Source organism: Mytilus edulis, chromosome 4, assembly GCF_963676685.1.
Source record: "Mytilus edulis chromosome 4, xbMytEdul2.2, whole genome shotgun sequence".
NCBI classification, from domain to species: Eukaryota; Metazoa; Mollusca; class Bivalvia; order Mytilida; family Mytilidae; genus Mytilus; species Mytilus edulis.
In genome coordinates this window covers 43,340,020-43,361,639 of record NC_092347.1, presented here as the reverse complement: position 1 = coordinate 43,361,639, position 21,620 = coordinate 43,340,020, and the positions used below count along the sequence as shown (strand labels likewise).

At 30.2% G+C, this 21,620-nt stretch overlaps 1 protein-coding gene across 2 annotated transcripts; it reads right to left on the bottom strand.

Moving 5' to 3' along the window:
- Window positions 1-7,556: 7,556 nt before the first annotated feature.
- On the bottom strand, window positions 7,557-20,538 carry LOC139519716 (mitoferrin-1-like). Of its 2 annotated transcripts, XR_011663657.1 has the most exons (5): window positions 20,247-20,530; window positions 12,516-12,735; window positions 10,628-10,684; window positions 8,666-9,643; window positions 7,557-8,564 (listed from the first exon to the last, which is right to left on the bottom strand). XR_011663657.1 is itself a non-coding variant. In XM_071311944.1 (4 exons), exons 1-4 carry the CDS (start codon window positions 20,367-20,369, stop codon window positions 9,087-9,089), a joined length of 957 nt encoding a protein of 318 aa, XP_071168045.1. In that variant the 5' UTR covers window positions 20,370-20,538; the 3' UTR covers window positions 7,557-9,086. The 2 variants fall into 2 exon arrangements, 1 of the variants encoding a protein (XP_071168045.1); XM_071311944.1 differs by having other exon boundaries at window positions 7,557-9,643; window positions 20,247-20,538.
- Between the last annotated feature and the right edge of the window lie 1,082 nt (window positions 20,539-21,620).

Genomic DNA, 21,620 nt, shown 5'->3' with positions numbered 1-21,620 from the left:
ACAGAATGTCTCTGATACTTCTGAAATTTTCATGGCAGATAGAGCTTGACCTGATGAATAATTTTACCACGTCAGATTTGCTCTAAATGCTTTAGATTTTGAGATATAAGCCAAAATCTCCATTTTACCCCTATGTTCTATTTTTGGAAAGATTAGAACTTGTTCTAAATCTTTACTTAGGCACCGGCCTCCCTAACAACAGTACAGGTTAGCTACTGTTACTAAATGTATTCACACTGAAATATAGTTCCCTATGGTTCTCATTTATGTGCACATACTACACATATAAACTGAAAAAAACTGGGTATATTATTGGAGCAGTTCATTCAAAAATGTATGTCATTAAGGTGTGTTGATGTGCAGGCTTTTTAAAAAACATTTTGATTAGGTAACTGGGTATTGATTCAACTAGTATGATTGACAACTGTCATTATCAGTAAACAATCAGAGACAAGGTGGACCTTAAATTACAATGCCCCACCTCCTAAACTGCCAATCAAACTGACCACATTACCTATCAACCTCAGTCTTACATAATTATATAGAACACTCAATATACATATAATTCTTAATACACAAGTATTTGACCTCATAATTGAATACACAAATGTGTATATTAGATGTTTGGTATTTATAAGGATGATAGATTTATTTATTGCCAATTACTTTTGATCTACATTACATAAAGTGATTCTGTAAATTATATCTGAAAGATAAATGATTAATGGATTAACAAGATCTTAAAAAAAAATGAAATATGAATATAAATATGAGTAAATGAAAGGTATTTAAGTAAGGCCTATAATTTACTTGATAAATTTCCAATAATCACCTGTAATTAATCAACAATTAAATTAGTACAATTTTTTTTATCAGGAATTGGCTTGAAACAGTACCAACAAACCATTGTTTATTAGTTTATTTTCCATCAATCATTAAGTCTATTTTAGAAGTGAATATATATTTTTGCAATCAAGAAAGAATCCACATTTCAATAAGATAAGTTTTTCAATGCCCTGTGTTGAAAAATACTTTAAAAATTGATCAATAGGCACTCTAAAACTTTTAATCTTCAATTCCATATAACCTCTGTTTCAACTTACAAAATACCCCAAAACAACATTTTTCAATTTTTTGTTGTTGACACTTTAAAGTTTTAAAAGCTGTTGGTCCAGATTTATGTCTTACAAGAATAGTTGGTAACATTTACTAGAAGAATTTTTGCATTTTTTGTTTTTTGAAACATCTTTGGAATCGGCAACATAATTTCGATAAGATATAAACTGCAGTTTAAATAAAATAGTTCAAATTAAGAGACCCATAGTATTTAATTTGAGCTCATTTTATCCTCATACTGGAAAAGCAAGTTTTCTTCTAAAGACCTGCTGTAAATGCAATTTTCAGCAATAGTGCTTTATAAATGTTCATTTTTCCCCACCATACCTTAATATGAAATAATTCAAACTACTCTTCTAATCTTTCCATGAGTGATATCCATCACTTTGATTAGCCATGGCAGCCATATTGGAAGGGATCGAACACATTTATCAAACTACATACTCCAATGATGATTGCGGCCAAGTTTGGTTGAATTTGGCCCAGTTGTTTGTAAAAGTTTATAGACAATGACGATGAATGACACTGTCAAGGGATGCCAAGTGATGAGAAAAGCTCACCTGGCCCAAAAATACTTATTTTGACCACTTTTAGGCCCCACTGTTAACCCCCAAAATCAAACCTAACCTTCCTTTTGTGGTTTCAAACCTTGTGTTTAAATTTCATAGAGATCCATTCTCTGAAACTATAGTTATTGTCAGGAAATTAAGTGTCTTCAGACTAGGACAACATGATACCAATATTTGTCTGCAAAATTTTTTTTCAGTTGTATAAAAATAGGTGTGTTTCATTCTCTATTTGCAATTATATATACATCTCTTCCATACAATCTGTAATTGTATATAAATGAATAATTGTCTTAAATAATTTGCGTTTATTTACTTTTGATGATGAGTAAAGACTAACAAGAAAGGATCACCTTGGCATATTAATAATTTCCTTAGGGGTCATCCATAATTGTCAACCATTTTCCAAAGTGTACAAAACATACACTTTTTCAGACCCCCCACCCTCCCTCAGAAAGTGTACATCGACCATTTTTAGATTTCAAGACAAAAACCAATAATTCTTAATAAAAAGAAGATCCTGTCTATTAAAGTTTAGTTTAATATAAAAATTTGCATTGAAAAGAAACTGAAACATATCTGACTGTTTTATTTCATTTGATGAAAAAAAAGCGTACTGTAAAAATGTTGATTTTTCAACCCCCTCCCCCCAAGTGTATGTTTTGTACACTTTGGAAAATGGTTGATAATTAATAATTTCCTTAGGCAATGATATGAACAAACAAAGCATTTTTAATAACATTTCCTTTTATTTAATATATAAGTTCAACAAATATGCAAAGTTATCTTGTAAAATACAAATACATCAAACAGACACATCAAACAGTCTTTCAAAAAGAAACCAATCACTTGAACATTAAACATGAGTTTCAGTTTTAAAATCAAATTCTAACCAGACATGTAAGCCTTATGTTCTACCAGATTATTGTTCAAAATAAAAAGTAAAATAAAATGTTCAAATTTGTGACTAAGCACATTTGTTCAAAACAAAATTAGATATTGGGAAATCTAATTTCTAAAGAAAATAATAGTTCTTCATATTTTATATTGTGACATTGACATCAAGTAAAAACAAGTATACAAAATCTTATGAGATTATAAAATTATTAGGTATCAACTGACAATATTAAGATACTAAATATACTAAATATACTAAATATCTTACTTTTCTTTTGAACATTTAAACCATCTGAAAGAAATGAGACAATGTCATATAAGAACATAATATTTATTATACAGGATTATTTTTTTAAGTAGCAAAAATAAATATGGTCTTACTTAAATATTTATATAGAAGTCTTATAATCTTTCTAAATATGCTGTTTTTTGTGACAATTGCCTAAAAGAAAAAAAATGTTAAGTATGTAAGTTTTCAATCAGATGTATAGGAAATATATATGATTTCAAACATTTGACCATGAGTATGTCAGGTTACGATTCAATTTTTATCAAAGTCTCATCTCTCAACATGTGCATGTATCATCAGTACTACTTCCTTATATCACAACTAAAATCAATTCATACTGGAAGAATCTTGAATGTATTCATTAATATAAAATGTTAGCAACTACTGGTAGCATCAACAATGGAAAAATTAAAATTTTATAATCTGCCTTTTCTGTGCCTCTGACCACCTTCAAGGAAGAGTACCAGGAGAAAAATTGCTATGAAACAAATGTTTTAAATCTGAACCCCTTCCACATACAAAATCCACAGTGTAAAGACTTTTTTAAAGAACAATACTAGGAAAGTTGTGTAAAAATACTTAATTAGCTGCTTCAAAACTTTTACTTCATGATCCCTCAAAAAGAGTGCCAGGTATATGTCTGCTCTATGGTCGGGTTGCTGTCTCTTTGACACATTCACCATTTCCGTTTTCAATTTTACCAGATATACAAAATGTAACAGGGAATTCTTTCCTCTAGATACATTTTTTGCAACTGGATAAAATTGCCTGGATTAAAAGTACCATAAACAAGAATGTGTCCTCAGTACACGAATGCCCCACTCGCACTATCATTTTCCATGTTTGGTGGACCGTGAAATTGGGGTAAAACTCTAATTTGGCATTAAAATTAGAAAGATCATATCATAGGGAACATGTGTACAAAGTTTGAAGTCGATTGGACTTCAACTTCATCAAAAACTACCTTGACCAAAAACTTTAACCTGGAGCGGGACAGACGGACGGACGAACAGACGCACAGACCAGAAAACATAATGCCCCTCTACTATCGTAGGTGGGGCATAAAAATTTGAATACCAGTAGTGTTTAGGGTTTCTTGCCAACAAAATCATGGTCAGCAGATTTTTTTAAATTGCCACAAGATCAAAATATGTCTACAATGATTTCTGTATTAGAAATAAAAGTTTTTCGGAGAAGTTGACTATTTCTAATCTGTGATAGAAAAAAATGACTACTTATCAGTAACATGATTGTAATCAATTCTGTCTTATTGTTATAAAATAAGTTAACAAATGCAGCAGTAACACCAACCGAAAAATTGGTAAAACGTTTTCATGGCAAAGAAATCATCCTGAAAACATAAAATTAGATCTTACTAATGATGTTCATACATATTTAGCTTTTGGGTATTCGCCTTTAAAAAAAGTATGAAACTCATTCAATGAGAATTATTTATGAAATATACATTTAAAAATGCACATGACATTATATTCAATGGTCAGTGTCCCAGTAGTGACCGCTAAATGAACTATAACAACTTGAACGATAGTCAATGCAACCTGAAGTTAAATTCACTGATAGATTTTTTAAGACAACCAATTGGCTTATCCTTATTTGTTTTTCAAAACATCTTTCTTGACTGTTGTATCTATAATGTACTATAAAGTCGTATCAGAATAATATAAACAAGTACAATGTCTGTATGAAGTCTGAGTATTTTACATGACAACTTAAATATCACATATTTAACACATTCAAGGTTTGACATAGGAATGAAAGCACTGTATCAAAAAAATCAAATTAAACTAAAAAAGTTTGGTGTTCATTATCAAAAATTAAATTGTATTTTATAGTTGTGTACCTTGTTATTTGAAATAAGAAAAAACAAAAAAAATTCAGAACACATCTTTACATCAAATTACCAAAAGATCCTTGAATACAACAGCATTAAGGGGATACAAATTCCATAAAGCCTGAATACAAAACAGAGAGTAAAAAATGTTTCTTATCTCCAAGATAAAAGGAGAATCTAAATACTAAGTTTAATTTACTGTCAGAATGGTGACAGAAATAAAGTCTTCAATTGATATCACAAATTAAAAAAAAACTTTTTCTAATACAATGCTTTCTTCTGAAGATGTTATATTTTATACACAATTATGCACCACTTAATAATTTAATGTACAGTTTTTAGTAGGAATACTACTTGTACATGAATTCTCCCTACCCTTAGAAAGGCACAAATTTCATTTTTCAACACAAAACTTTCTTTATAACATATCAAATATTTGAATGTTTCCAACTTCATGCCTGTTTAATTTTAAGATATATTTTTGATATAGTGAAAATTCACACTGAAAATTTTACATAAACTTTTATATTTATTCAAATTAACAACCAATAAATTAAACAAGAAATAATACATCAGTATATCTGAGGTCTTCTACATATTCATAAATTAACAAAATAATAATTTAAAAGTTGTAATATGAAAGGAAAAAAATTGAAGTCAAGATTAACCCAAGCTGTAGTATTTTGAATAATACCTCACAACTTTGGGTTCACTGTTCACGACTATTTACAATTGTGAAACATTTTTCATGTCTCACATAAAATCAAAACACAATATTTACAAATACGTGTAGCACTTTACATGACTCACACATTATGTACAGCGATATTTATGTCCCATACAGAAAGTATGTACACATGTGTAGCATTCATAATGACCCACACAAACTGAAGTTAAGCTTAGTAACACTCAAACCACAGTTTCAAACATACAAAATTATCATAATAAATATATTTAAAAAAAAGTTGTGTAAATCTCCTCAATTTGACACAACCAACCTCTTATTGAAAATAAACGAGCACAAAATATATAACAGATAAAAAGAATATCTCAACCAAAAAAAACTTTTGCTTTAAAAAAAAAAATGATAGTGTTCCCCATTTCCATTCTCAATTTTATTTAAATGTTTAAAGCCCATTCTCCCTCCTCCCAGTTTGGACCCAATTGAAACTGTTTTATCTGCATCAATTACTGTATCAGAGTGTAAATCATTTAAACTCTGATATTTTTAAAACCTAGTAGAACATGTACTAGAAATTAATTAGCATTATCAAGTTTAGATATAATTTTCAGAATTTTTTTTAATTTGTATCTTTGAAAACTAAACACCTGCAGAACCCTTCATCAACACAAAAGATATTAATTTAATGATAGAACCCAAAAACATATTAGAATTTACTCTTATTTTAAAGATAAAACTATTTTAACCTTTCAAATCAATTCTTGAAAACCAGACAAGTTGGCTCTCTTGAACATGTTGAAAAAAAATCTTAAAATAGAGAATACAATTAGGAGGGAAAACCGTGTACTTTCAGTTTACTTAAATCTTCATGTACATCTATCAACATCCTTCCACAAAAAAAATGGTCTTAACATATCTTTATAAATAAAAAGATGCATGGCAAAAAGTGAGAATGAAAAGAAGAAGATATGTATAAACAAAATTTGTTCCCTTTAATTTAATTTTTTTTCTAACATGCTTGCTTTGATAATTTCGAGTCTTCAACTGCAACTCGTAAAAACAATGTAAAAGAAAACACAAAGCGCAAACAAATTGTGTGTGATTTTTTGACAAAAGATTACCTATACAAAGTTGTTGATGTGAGTAAAACCTTTTCTCATCATTGCTATTATTTAATTTTGCCAAGAAATTTTGTATGTAAAGTTGCCTTTATTTTGTCAAATATGTCAGTTATGTCATAACAATATTTAATGACAGCAGAGTACTGTGAAAGTACTTTTATTCGTGGGGTACCAATTTTCGTGGTTTTCGTGGATGACTTTATCCACGAATTTAAGTGTCCAACGAAATAAAACAACCATTGTCCAAATCAAGACATGGAAAGATCCCCATGAAGGTTTGACTACTGATATGATATACTAGTATATTGAATAAGCTCGAATCTGAGAATACTTTAATAGCAGTCACAGAACTACAACTGCATGCAGGATTATACCCATTTAATCTTTAATAACCTAAACTGTACAACTTTTGATCTTTTAATTCTCATAAAAATATTTTTTTTCGATGAAAGTCAGATTTCAATATTGATACATGTTGCTAGTATGATAAAGTGTTCATTTTATATCCTCATAGTTCTCGTACATATGGGAAATAATAATTTCATGCTGGGCTTGATTTTGATCAGAATTATTTGACCATTCAAGATATATATACGTTTATAAATACGTTTATAGCATTTGTTTATGATACTGATTTCTTTAGGTGACATGTGTATGGCCTAATTAACACCTTTGATGGTCCTTAATCTATTGAACACTTTATCTTGAATTAATTAGTGTTGTCACTACGATTTACACGGGTCAATGTTTACTTTGCAATTTCCTTCAATCCAGACAATTTGTAACCTTCGTTTCTAAAAGGTTTAATTTTTCAATTTTTTTTTAAGAAAACTAAAATCCACGAATTTAAAAACCCACGAAAATGTTAATATTGCTCAAACCACGAAAATTGATACCCACGAATTAAAGTACTTTCACAGTATCAGAAATTACATTCTAGACTAAAATGACCAGAATAGTGTATATCATCCATACATTAATTAAAGTCTTAATTTTTATGAAAGATTTTAAAAAGAATTCATTTTTTTAGGACAACAGAAACTAAATAATAGTTTTTTATACCTCCTCCTATCATGAATTATGAAATGTTTTGAATTGTGAGAACATCAAGCCATTTAGTTAATCTATAGAAAATTATAATCAATACACAAATCAACCATTTTAAATTGCATAGATATGATTTCAATGGAATGAAACACTACATGTATAGAATCACAAGATGACTACCATAAAAGAAAGACACAATTACAAGTAAAAAGCATGAACGGTTGACATAGTTCACACAGTGCACATCACAATGTGATTCAGTTAAATATCACTGTTGCTGTTGAATGCTGGGGATTTTGGGTGAAATTTCTCTCTGTGAATAGAGTTATTTTATGACAAGGACATAAATCTGAATGTTATCACCACAAATCACTGTGTTTTAATTGACACAAGCGAGAATATTTTAACTGAATCCACATGTGCCTACTTTATTGTTGCTACTATGAATAAGAAACCTAAAAACAAGAATCATATTTATACAGAAACCTACTCAGAGTAAATACTAATGACATGAATAATCTAAAAAGTAAACATTCCAGGGTTTCATTAAAAACAAGATAGATCATCTAATTATGATTATAATGAATGAAGAAAATGCTGAGACCAGATAAAGTAAGCCATGTAGTATGATAATTTTGATCTGACACAATTCAGATATTTAAGTCATTTAAATATTAAAAATCAATGTGACCATCACCAAGAAGTCTATACCATTACAGGACCCTTGTATAAAGGACTATAACTGGTATTAATAGATATCTGATAATGATAAAAGATGATTTGGATTCCTGCAACTTTATGATGGTAAAATGGTTTATGTAAATGTACTTATTTATCTTAAATAGGTTTTAATCTGACCAATGATTTTTATTTTATTTTTAAATTCTCTAAGGAATACTTTAGAATCAGAAATGTTTATGTATAATAATTATTGCTTGACCATCGTTGACAATGGATACAAATGGGTTAGAATTGATTTTAATTTTAGGAAATTCTGTTTAGCAATAAATGAATAATGATACAAAAATTTCAAATGATATTTTTTTTTTTTGGTTTGCAAAATATATTATGCTGCATTTTTGCAATAAAATAAACATTGCAAAAAATTATGAATTTTCTTATGATGCAGAATCATTAAACTATAAGAAAGTTTGATCAATGATTTCCATCATTAATGTTTTTGTAAATAAAAGAAATAGAAAGTCTCTACAACATACAACTAGAAGATTGGTTATAGCAGCAGTATGAAAAAATGTAATTAATAGAAAAAGAAATAGGTCAGTGTACTTAAAACTTTAAGAGGCAATAACTGCTTAACTTTAACCTTATCAATTATAAATGATATAGACAGAAATGAGATATGACAAATAAATATGAACATAAAAATGCATGAAAACCAAAACAAACAAAAACATAAAAATAAAACAATGTATGTAGCACATGCAGCTTCTTCTAATCAGTTGAAAAAGTTGGTTTTGTTGTGAGGCGGTTGGTAGTCAGATTGAGGGTTTCTTTGTTATACTTCGCTACTCTCCACAGCTTTAACTGTAAGTCCATTCACTCTAGGGTACTTATCTTCCATGTTTTGTCTTTGGGTTAGTAAATACTTAAACAGTTCATAAACAGACCATGAAATGCCTGTTGCCGGCATTTGAAATATCACACGTGCCTGGACACCTTTGAAATAACCTCGCAGCCCTTGATATTCATAAACCAGTCTAAATGCTGAAGTCATCCCATTCACGTAAGAAACTTGCGACCTTGAACAACATTCCTGAGTGTTCAATAATGTCTTGCATACATCCAGAGGCATAGTGGCAACAGCAGCTGCTGCCCCAGCGATTGCACCAGAGATCATATGTGATGATGGATCGTAGCCACGATTTTTGTTCATTATATCTTGCATTATTTCATATGTCATAAAATGTATACACTGAAAAGGTATATTCATAGTCAACTGTGTCGTAAAACTTCTATAGAAAGCCATGACACCTTCTTCCTTGTAAATAACTTTGATACAGTTTGAACATGATTTGTACGGACTGTCAAACATCTGCATTCTCTGTTTTACCACTGCAAATGGAGAGAAATAGTGACATTAGAAGCTATACATTAGAATATATAAAGGGCTGCGCACTATTTTTTTAGGAAGAAAATGAATCATTGATAATTGAAAAGCACCTTTGATTATCAAATCACTGGTTGCACCAGAAGTAGTGGCTTCAGTTAAGCCAGGGCACACAAAATTATTTCCAATATTTTTGGGATAAAAAAATGTCTGAAAATAAGAAGCCAAAGTTTCAAAACTTAACATTTTTTCTTAGAGACTACCTGTATAAGAGAATCAGAAAAATCTGATGTCTTTATAGATAGCAGGTATAGAGATAGCACTGATGAACTTTTAAAGCACTATTGCATTAAGATGAAGTCCTGTTATTTTTAAATAGTTTTATTTTGTGGCAGTATTATAATTGGTGGAGGAATCGAAAGGGAACCACCGACCTTCAGTATAGATTATAAAAATTCTATACTGTGTTTGCTACGGTAAAAATATTATTAGTTCCCGTATACATGGCATAAAACCCTTAGTGATCAAGCACATTTGCCCATAGCTATTTTAAACCGTATTTGTTTCCTAGTTTACTATTCTTAATCTAACATCCTGTTCTTTTGATCAGGCCCAATTCATAAAATAAAACATGTCATAAAGTTCCAAATGGTCTTATCTGATTTTTAATATTTACAAAACATCATTATTTCTTTTATCATCACATGCAAATTAAATCTATCTCATGATATAACACTTCACTTGTTCAGTGTGTTATCTCAGTCTTGACAATTATTATTATCAATCAAAATACCCTTATCAAGTCACTCACTTCATATGAAACATACAGAAATAATTGTATTATAAAAAATAAACTTGCTTATTGTTGAAGGCAGTACGGTCACCTATAGTTGTTAATTTCTACCTGTCATTTGGCCTCTTATGGAAAGTTGTCTCATTGGCAATCATACCACATCTACTTATATTAATATTAAAAATGTATCCAATACCTTCGGCAGGATTCATCACCATATCATGTAATAATGTTGACACCAAACCTGCCGTACCTGTTAAAATAAGATATAAAACATTTTACAAATATTGATACATTTTATAGAATTTAATGCTCATATTCTTACCTTTGAAAAATAAACAGATGTGTAATGTGATAAGATTTGTGTTCGCTTGTTGCTTTCAGAATTTGCTGGTTATTTGTGCATTGATTCCAAATTATCTGTTTCAGAATCTTATGGAGTATGTTTAATTTTAATGTTTAAGCACCTAATCAAAAATAAGTTACATAATCTGTTGACTATCAATTGTTTAGGTCATTATTAATAACCCTTTTTGACAAAAAATGTGAAAATATTTCACAGAATGCATTCGATCCTGAAACAGTGAATTCTATGTAAATATAATATTTCATACTTCCCTATGAATTTTTTTCATTTATAAGAGTTTGTCTCTACCATGAGAAAAAGTCATACATGGGGATGTTTTTGGTTTTTTTCCCCCTTATTTTATATAAAATATATCTTATCTATTGTCATGACACAATCATCACATATTTATCCATTCATCATTGTGTAAATGAAATGTTTTAATATTTCATCCTTGATATCCAATAATCAGTGATGTGTTCAACACACATTTTCTTTTGACAAAAATTTACATTTAGGGATTAATGCAAACCAATCTTGAATTATCTTTTACATCTTCTATGAAAATGAAAAATCTCAATAAAAATGTGAAACAATAATTAATTATCTTTTGACTCAAAAACAAAATAATCAATCCTGTTTGAATAGCAGCACATTGTCAGTTGGTTCTTGATTAAATCAGCATCACAATATGATTCTTGTCATGGACATGTGATCTTTACCTGAAAATCTTATAATAATGATTAATACCATATAAAAACTAAGAGTGATTTATATAATATAATATATGCCAACTTAGTATTAAATATATAACTTGTCACAGATTATCATCTAGAGAGTCTGCAGTGCTCAACTTAAACATTAGTTCTTTCTTATCACAAAATAAGCTGTAGAAAATAGATGGGTTTCCAAATGACTTAATTTAAGTTTTGGTTATTTCTATTTGCTGCCATTTTTGGAAGGGGTATATGGTAGATTTTGTTATTTGACTAACCAAATTTAAACATGCAGTTCACCCAAATCTGATAAGAGGTCCTTTCTAGATTGTAGTGATGAATCAAGTAAGGATAAAGGAAATTGCCAATGTTAAGAAAACAATTATTTAACCTTGCAGTCAGCATGCAACAGGTTGAATTTGGCTTATTTATTAAGGAATTTGTACACTGTAACAAATAGACCTCAAAATGGTAATAAAAGGGAAGTAACTCTAGCTCAATTGGAATGTATCTAGAAATGTATCAAAAAAGATCTTTTACCTCATTTATACATTGCAATGTGAACATGCATCATTGTAATTTTCTTCATATATTTCTTTTCTTTAGCCCTATGAGCTTAATATGTCACATGATCATTAAAGTAGAGGATTTGCTTGTAGTTTAAAGACAAGATTATTGATCGACCACTTCTCTACTTAAATGACAACTCCCCTTTTAGCAACCTAATTGCAAAAGATGTCAAGGATGTTAAACTTTTGGAACTCTTTGCTTTCATGCACAACTGTACAGTTAAAATGCAGTGATACATGAGGATGCCAAGTGAGGTACATGTACAATTACAAATGAATAGTGACCAAACAAATACGTTTTTTCTTGTTTCAGAGTAGTAAAACTATATGCCATATGGTTAAGAAATTTAAATTGAAGCTAATTATTCTACATGTAATTGATCTTCAATTTCTGATGGAATAGTATTTTTTACAAAATACAACTGCATGTATCAGTAAAAATATGTTTCTTACCATGAGCAAAATGGTTTCCTTGGTGACCACCCGAAATTATTTTCTTCATTTTTTCATAGCATGCAAAGTACATTGCATGAGCAGGTCCAGCACCACCTATGACAGCACTTACACCTCGCACAGTGTTGCGTACTCCCTCATATTTTACAATCTTATAAAAGGCATCAGCGATACTTCTGTAGTCAGCTTTAGGATCTGGTATGAGGCACTGCATTCGAGTCTACAACAACAAAAAATATATCTTAAACAAATGAACCATGTAGCTATTGATAAGTCCTCTATTCATTCCCTTTCGTTGAATTTTACATGCTCTATCATTACTATGTATCAGCAGTTTTCCTGCATGATATGTTTGTGATGTTAAATTGATTTCAATCTAGTGAAACATGACCAAGGTTTTGCTCATGTTGCAGGCAGTACTGGGATCTATATATATGTGCTTATATTTACATCAATAGGTCACTGACAGATAGTTGTCTCATTGGTAATCATACCACATCTCCTTATTTTATCACCAGTGCTGATTTTCTTTGAAATTATAGATTAGTACTTTCATTAGTTCATATAGTTGTGATATGTTCACAAAAATTCATATGAATTAGTGATAGCATACTTGAGATGTAGTGAGACAAAAATTTGACTAGTTTTTAAAAATGAATTTTGCAATCCACTGGAACAACTGATCAAGATATCAACACAATCAAAAGGAAACTTATCCACATGGAACCTAACAATGTGTAAAAATTTGAAACATCATGAATATACTTGAGTCCTTGTATTAAAGGAAGGTTGGATATTGGTTTAATATCTCCTACTTGAACAGGTGTACAAATCTTAGAAATACTTATTGAGACAAAGCAAGACAACACTGTTTCAAGCTATTCTAATCAAATTTCAGCCACTTTACAATGACCTTAAATAAACAATGTTGAAGTTTACAATCTCTTTAAAGTTTGTTCTTCTTATTTCTAATGATAAACTTTATGAATAATATCTATCAAGAGTATTTTGTAGTGTTATATTGTCTTAGAAAATGAAATTTTGGAAATTTTAATGTTTTCCTTAAATATTGTTTAAAAACTGATTCTTTAAAAACCTATAACAAGTTTTTTTTCAATTTTGAAACTTGTTCATGATAAATATTGTTACATGATTGATTTCCTGTGTATACTTGTCCTAAATCCATAGATCTACAAAATTTGCTCTCCCAAAAGACTGCTTTAAATATGATTTTATTCTATTCAAAGAAAAAAGTAAAATTACAAAAATACTGAACTCCAAGGAGAATTAAAAATGGAAAGTCAAAAGGCAAAATCAAAAGCTCAAACACATCAAACGAAAGGATAACAACTGTCATATTCCTGACTTGGTACAGGCATTTTCTTCTGTACTATTTGGCCATAAAATGTTTATAAAATTTCCCTCTACATTTAAGTTGTAGAATTAATTATTGACTTTATCATTCTGTGCATATGTAAACATTGCTTTAATAAATATTTTTTTCAAGTACAGTATTCATAAATGTAAAAAGAAATTAGAAATTACACTAATTCATTTACGTGGAAAAGTACTTGTAAAAAATTAGCAGACAAGGATATTCAAAATATAACTGTTTTCTGTGATAAATAACCAACTCCATGACTAACCAAATATGTTGGAAAACTCTTGAGTACTGTGTTTATTTAAACTGAAATGTTCCTAAAATTTAACCTTCGTTTTTCTTTCTATAAATATAATCTTGAGAATATCCTGTGTGTCATCATCCTAGATAAATCAATCCCAATCAAAGTATGTCAGTGAATACATTATATAACTTTAAGGTGAACATCGGGAGGGTCAAATCTGCCAAAATGCATACCTTCTTCTTTCTATTTGATCCATTGTAAAGTGATGTACAAAATGTACATGTAGATTTATAATTAAGAATAAATGTACTTAACACATGTACATTTAACCAAACACATGTCATCTTGTATGTAGGATAGTTGTAATAAATTGATTCATTTGTACAAGTTGAAAAATGGTAAAGGTAATTTGTCATTATGTCAGCAAAAAAAATGGATAAATACATAATTTGTCAAAATCCACAAATAGTGTGCATGGTGTGTGTGTGAAATTGATTCAACAAAAAGCACGGCGTTTCAACAAATAAATGCATGTACACTTCAAAGTTTTTATCTATTTTGAGTACAAGGTGTTCATGTTAATTGTAATAATATAACTGACTCAATAACAACAACTTTTCTCTTATTAGTAAATAATGGGTATTTATTTACTAGCGAAAAATAAATTAAATAAATATACATTTGTAGTTAGTCATGAAAAATGCATTAACTCAAATTAAAATTAGCACATTGATTTCTGAATTTTCATTTACTATCTATAGTTTATAGCCACATGTAGTCCACAGTTCTAAAATTTTGATACTTTTAATACACATTTACAAATTTTATGAACGAAAATTAAAACATGCAGTATATATATAGTGTTTATCAATATTTACTTCTCTGGCATGTCTAGTACAACATGGAATTTAGATAAAACATTTTGAAAGAAACCTTAATTGTACAATATCATGTACAATGTTTATACATTGGGCCTAAATTAAAATATTGTTTGTTTGCCCTTTTCCGACCCTATGTTTTGAAACAGGGTAGGTAGGTAGGTAAAATATTTTATTTTTTTCCCCAAAAAAATAACTTGGCTCGGTATATTATTTGTCATGGGTAGGCAGGTAGGAATAATATTTTATTTTATAGATACAAACTCTGCAAAATGTTATTTGTGTCCGTTTTGTTTTTGCAAATAAGTTTTCTGGGACTATTAGTTTAAAAAAAATATCACGTAGAATGTGAAGCTAATTCATATGCACTACTATTTTGTTTTCAAATATAAAAAAAATAGAGCTGTGCCGCATATCTTCAACACGTTCATATGCCTGGAACTTTGAAGAGTTTGGAAATCAGTTTAAACTTGCACTTTTATTCTGTAATACGTACCTTGTATGCTTACCTTAAGATTTTCTGTAAAAGATAACTTTGTACTGATAAGATATGTCCGGGCAGACATACATTACTAGTAGAAAAAGTCCTTAGAGTGTTAAAAACATCGTGTGTGCCTTTGTTTCCAATAAAAATGCTACAAGACTTTAACCAGATGCTCCGCAGGGCGTAGCTTTATACGACCGCAGAGGTTGAACCCTGAACGGTTAGGGCAAGTATGGACACAACATTCAAGCTGGATTCAGCTCTAAATTTGGATTGTGATTAAATAGTTGACACAGCATAGGTTTCTGACACAGAATGAATGTGTTCTAATGAACTTAAAATTTTTGTTTCTCTTAGAGCAATTCACTATGCTGTTGAATATTAATCCTCTCAAAAAAATGTTTGAAGAAATTTTCTTTTTTATTTATGAAATTTCAAATGAGAAAAATTGAACCCAATTTTTTTAATCACATCCCCCTTTCCCTTATTCCAAAACTAATCTCAATCAAAATTTCTAATGGAGTTTGCAACAATAACTACTCATTTAAATACATCATAAAATATTAAGATGTAAAAAAACTGCTTGTTATCACTGAATGGTAAAGATTATTTTAATTTATCAGTTGGTAGTAAAAAGTGAATATACATTGTATATTGTATATAACAAAGATTTAAGTTGATTCTGGACAAAGAAAGATAACTCCAATTAAAAAAAAATCTTGCTATTGCACAATATTTTGCAATTAGATATTTCTTGCTTACTATTCTGGACAAAGAAAGATAACTCTAATTAATTTTTTTTTTGATATTTCACAATATTGTGCAATTAGATATTTCTTGCCATTGCGCAATACTGTGCAATTGAAAAGACTTGCTATTGCACAATACTTAATATAATTATTTTAGATCCTGATTTGGACCAACTTGAAAACTGGGCCCATAATAAAAAATCTAAGTACATTTTTGAATTCAGCATATCAAAGAACTTCAAGATTTCAATTTTTGTTAAAATCAGACTAAGTTTAATTTTGGACCCTTTGGACTTTAGTGTAGACCAATTTGAAAACAGGACCAAAAATGAAGAATCTACATACACAGTTAGATTTGGTATATCAAAGAACCCCATTTATTCAATTTTTGATGAAATCAAACAAAGTTTAATTTTGGACCCCGATTTGGACCAACTTGAAAACTGGGCCAATAATCAAGAATCTAAGTACATTTTTAGATTCAGCATATCAAAGAAACTAACTGATTCATTTTTTGTCAAAATCAAACTAAGTTTAATTTTGGACCCTTTGGACCTTAATGTAGACCAATTTGAAAACGGGACCAAAAGTTAAGAATCTACATACACAGTCATGACAGTTAGATTCAGCATATCAAAGAACCCCAATTATTCAATTTTGATGAAATCAAACAAAAGTTTAATTTTGGACCCTTTGGGCCCCTTATTATGTTGGGACCAAAACTCCCAAAATCAAACCCAACCTTTCTTTTATGGTCATAAACCTTGTGTTTAAATTTCATAGATTTCTATTTACTTATACTAACGTTATGGTGCGAAAACCAAGAAAAATGCTTATTTGGGTCCCTTTTTGGCCCCTAATTCCTAAACTGTTGGGACCTAAACTCCCAAAATCAATACCAACCTTCCTTTTGTAGTCATTAACATTGTGTTTAAATTTCATTGATTTCTATTTACTTAAACTAATGTTATTGTGCGAAAACCAAGAATAATGCTTATTTGGGCCCTTTTTTGGCCCCTAATTCCTAAACTGTTGAGACCAAAACTCCCAAAATCAATCCCAACCGTTCTTTTGTGGTCATAAACCTTGTGTCAAAATTTCATAGATTTCTATTAACTTAAACTAAAGTTATAGTGCGAAAACCAAGAAAATGCTTATTTGGGCCCTTTTTGGCCCCTAATTCCTAAAATGTTGGGACCAAAACTCCCAAAATCAATACCAACCTTCCTTTTGTGGTCATAAACCTTGTGTTAAAATTTCATAGATTTCCATTCACTTTTACTAAAGTTAGAGTGCGAAAACTAAAAGTATTCGGACGCCGGACGACGACGACGACGCCGACGCCAACGTGATAGCAATATACGACGAAAATTTTTTCAAAATTTGCGGTCGTATAAAAAACTCTGACAATTGTCACGTATTTTACATCGCATTCATAAATGATCTGTATGGACAACTTGGCGATTTTACTGCCAGATATTCTCCACTTTACAGGGTTTTGTCACTTTTGATTCATGTCAGATATAAATAATATAGCGGCATCGTTAACAGAGGGTGGTAAAGGGTTATTTTTCGTGCAACGTTTTCGGCCTTTTCATTTTACGTGTTTTCGTGATTTGGTGTTTTATTTCTCGTTTTCTCGTGTTTGGTTCGATGTGTGTGCTTCGTATTTCCCCTTATTTATTTTCCGTGTTTCGTGTCGGTGCTCTTATTTTCTCGTTCTTGCATTGCTCCGCATTTGATTAAAAAGTGAATTGGAAGTAACTCAAACTCAGTGAGTTATAGTGCCTTTTTAAACTTGTGTAATATAATAGAAATTGATGTATATTTTTACCATTCTACTTTCTATTGTATATGTATGCTATACATGTAATTAAGTCCATCATAATAATATTTTTTTCAAATCAGATGCAAGTAACATACGCTAAAAGGTGACCACAAGGTCTTGATGTCCACTAACGATGTCTACATGATCTCCAAGAACAGCTGTGTAATAACTTCTGGTACTTTTTTTCTTAATATTTACGATTTTATTTCTCGTGCTTCGTTTTTCCCGATTTTTATTTTTCGTGCTACGTTTTTGCGATTTTTATTTCACGTGTTTCCTTGTTCCGTACCCCCCCCTTTACTACCCTCTTAACATAATCATCCTGATCTGCGGATCACAAAAGGCCATCCCTACATAGAATACAACGTCCGTTACAAATTATTTTGTACACACGTTGATAATTTTGTATCAAACAAACTTTTTTGAAAATGAACCCTGCTCTTTAAGTATAAAGGTACAGAGAAGCGTTCACATGCTAAACATCGATTTCAAACAAATGCTTTGAAACTTCAAATGCAAGTGTTCATGTCAGACGCTCAGGTGATACCAAACGGACTGGACCTTATACGTTGAAGATAAAACCCGAGAATTCCGGATAAAATAGTTTTGAGCGGGAAATACAAATATAAGATTTTTGGTAGGAACGAAAAAATAAAATAAAATAAAATCTTGCTGGTAAATACAAATAAAAGATTTTCAGGCGCAACGAATTTATAGGGTCGGTCGGTAAAGGGCAAACAATCAATATTTTAATTTAAGCCTTGTAAGTCACATAAACTGGAATAGTTTTCATTGATTGAAATTTCCTGCATTTTACTGCCTGTCGGATGAAAATTATAATTGTGTACATGTAGCTGTCAGTTGAAAATTATAATTATGAGCTGCATGTTTAACAGAGTTCTCAGAATCTTTTTTTTGCCTATTTTCCCAAAATGTGGTGGTCAAATCCTAGGACCACTACTTATAGAGAACTCTTCTATATCTGACAATTGTAGACATACATCATGCACAAATGTACAATGTTATTAAACTGATACAGTATAAAGGATATTCTCTTGGCCAATTTAAAAAAGAATAAATAAACAGGATACCAATATCAAGATATATACAGTATGTCATTGAAAACCAAAAATTAGAACCAAAGTGAACTAGCACTTATGTTTTAGATCTTACTAGTTCTCCTTATTTTTTCCAAAAGAAGAAGTCAATTCTCCCATTGATTTTCCAGTGAGTAGTGGGAGCCCTATTGATATTATTTGTATATGCAAAATTTGTTATAATGGGAGTTTGTACATGTACATCTGTATTTAAATGAATAACACAGTCCCAGTGATTAATGGTTGATTTTTTACAACATTTCTGAAGAGTGGAAAATGCAAGCAGTGAATTAATACATGCAATATTTACATTTGTTATTTTACATCATTTACTTGCAATTAATTCATTATTTGCTGTGTTTTATGAGAATGGCAATGAAAAAAATTTAAAGTTATATTTTTAATTCGAAATACATTATTATTTCTAAACATCTATATATGTTTTTGTCTATAATGCTTTATTTGTTTGTAATTGATATGCCTAAATGGACCCTGTGATTAGGTAATAAACATTTGATTTAAGAAATTAGCTTTTTGTATGTCTTTTCCAGGACCCCCATCACCACCCCCTTTTACAACCCTCTGAAATAAAAACTTTGGATTCAGTCTGGTTTGTCATGCAGACTGCAAGTAACTCTTAAATCCACTCCCAATGATGAATGCTTGACCTTTAATATAAATGAAAAGAGTCAAATTATAGAATAAGTGAGCTAATAGAAATAAACATTCTCAAGTAAAATGTTATCATTGTATCTCCTATATCTTAACCTCATTTGAGTTACTTCCCTTATTGTTACTTAACCCAACTGAGTAAACCTAATTACTTTTCAGTTATTTAACAACATTCACAAGTTTATGATAAATAAGGCTATCAGTTATTTCATATTTAAATTATTTTTTTGGTGTGAAAAAACTTTAAGGTAATTCAAAATACCTTACAACATAATAATCACGTTTTACAAGGTTAAAGCGTCCTACTGACATAGATATGAAAATAAATGAGAGATTTGCTCATTTCTGAAAATTATCATCATCCTGTAAATAAATACAAGCAAACAACTAATCCACACCTTTACACAATCCACCGGATACATAACACTGTGCTCTAGAATACCAGCGGCAGCACCGGCCACCATATGATCCACGCTGGTGCTAGCTGGTGGTAAACTTTCATACAGGTCTTGATCGTCCATATCACAGTATGAAAGTCTTTCAGTTTGATATATCTTATAAATTTCTAAAGTTACATTATTGTCCTAAGGTCACAAACTTCATAAATCCTTTAAATAACGCAATAATTCCTAGTGGACTAAAGACAACATGTGGCAGAAAGTAAACATTCAGGTGATGACGTGTAAGATCGGGAACAATATCGGGGACGTAAACGTGATTTCCGCTTCGCGCTCAGCTAAGTATATAATGATGCGTTAATTTAACAGCAAATATTTAAAAGTATTTAAAAAGGAACAACCAGTGAAAATTAAGACATTTTATCCTGGAGAACAGGATGTCTCCCTTTTAACCGAGTCAAAATCTTTATGATATCTTCTCTACAGCCGTTAAATAACAGCACTGACACTGCTCAGACTACTATATACTACTGTTATAAGTAGTCTCAGCCGGACTGACAGACATCAGTGTTGATCAGAATAAACTTGAGGTTCTAAAACTGCTCATATTAAATTTTACTAGAACACACCCGCGAAATCTCGGGCATTCAGACCGTAGTTTAAAGTATGTAAAGTGTTGTTGGAAAAATTTTGTAAAATATTGAATGACCGGAGAACTTTTAGAAGTGGCGGTATAATGATTCGGTCATTATTAAGACATTACAATACTAGTATGATATGATTATCTTTATAGCAGCTTAAGCCTCAGTCAGAATCGGAGCCAAAACAAAATAGAAAAAAACAACTAACACATTAATAACAAATAACAGTCAGTATCAAGACATGTGCTTCATAATTCAAAAGACCTAACAATATAATAAGATTTTTTCCCCATGATGGTAAAGTTTTCTTGTGTTAACACCAAAACAAATTTCGAAGATTCATCATGTTTATTTAACTTTTTAAAGTTCTGACAAGTGCTAGAAATATGCTGAGTTCATCCCTCAAATATTATAAAGTGAGCATGCGATTAAAAATGACGCTCATCATCAACTTTATCAACTGTACAATACGATTTGTTGAGAATCTGGCATTTTTAATTCCTAATGTAATGGATAAGCACCGATTTGATAATTAACATATGAACTGCCTTTTTTAAAATCAATGATATTTATAGCGAATCCTATGATAGTTTTCCATAGATTCACCTGCAAGTTACCTGTCCATTTAAACTTTTGGCAGTTCTATTGTCCCATTGAACAAATACAAAAGGTATTGTTCTCTGTATAGTTTATTCACCAGGACCTTTAAATTTCTTCTAGGAGAAATATATCA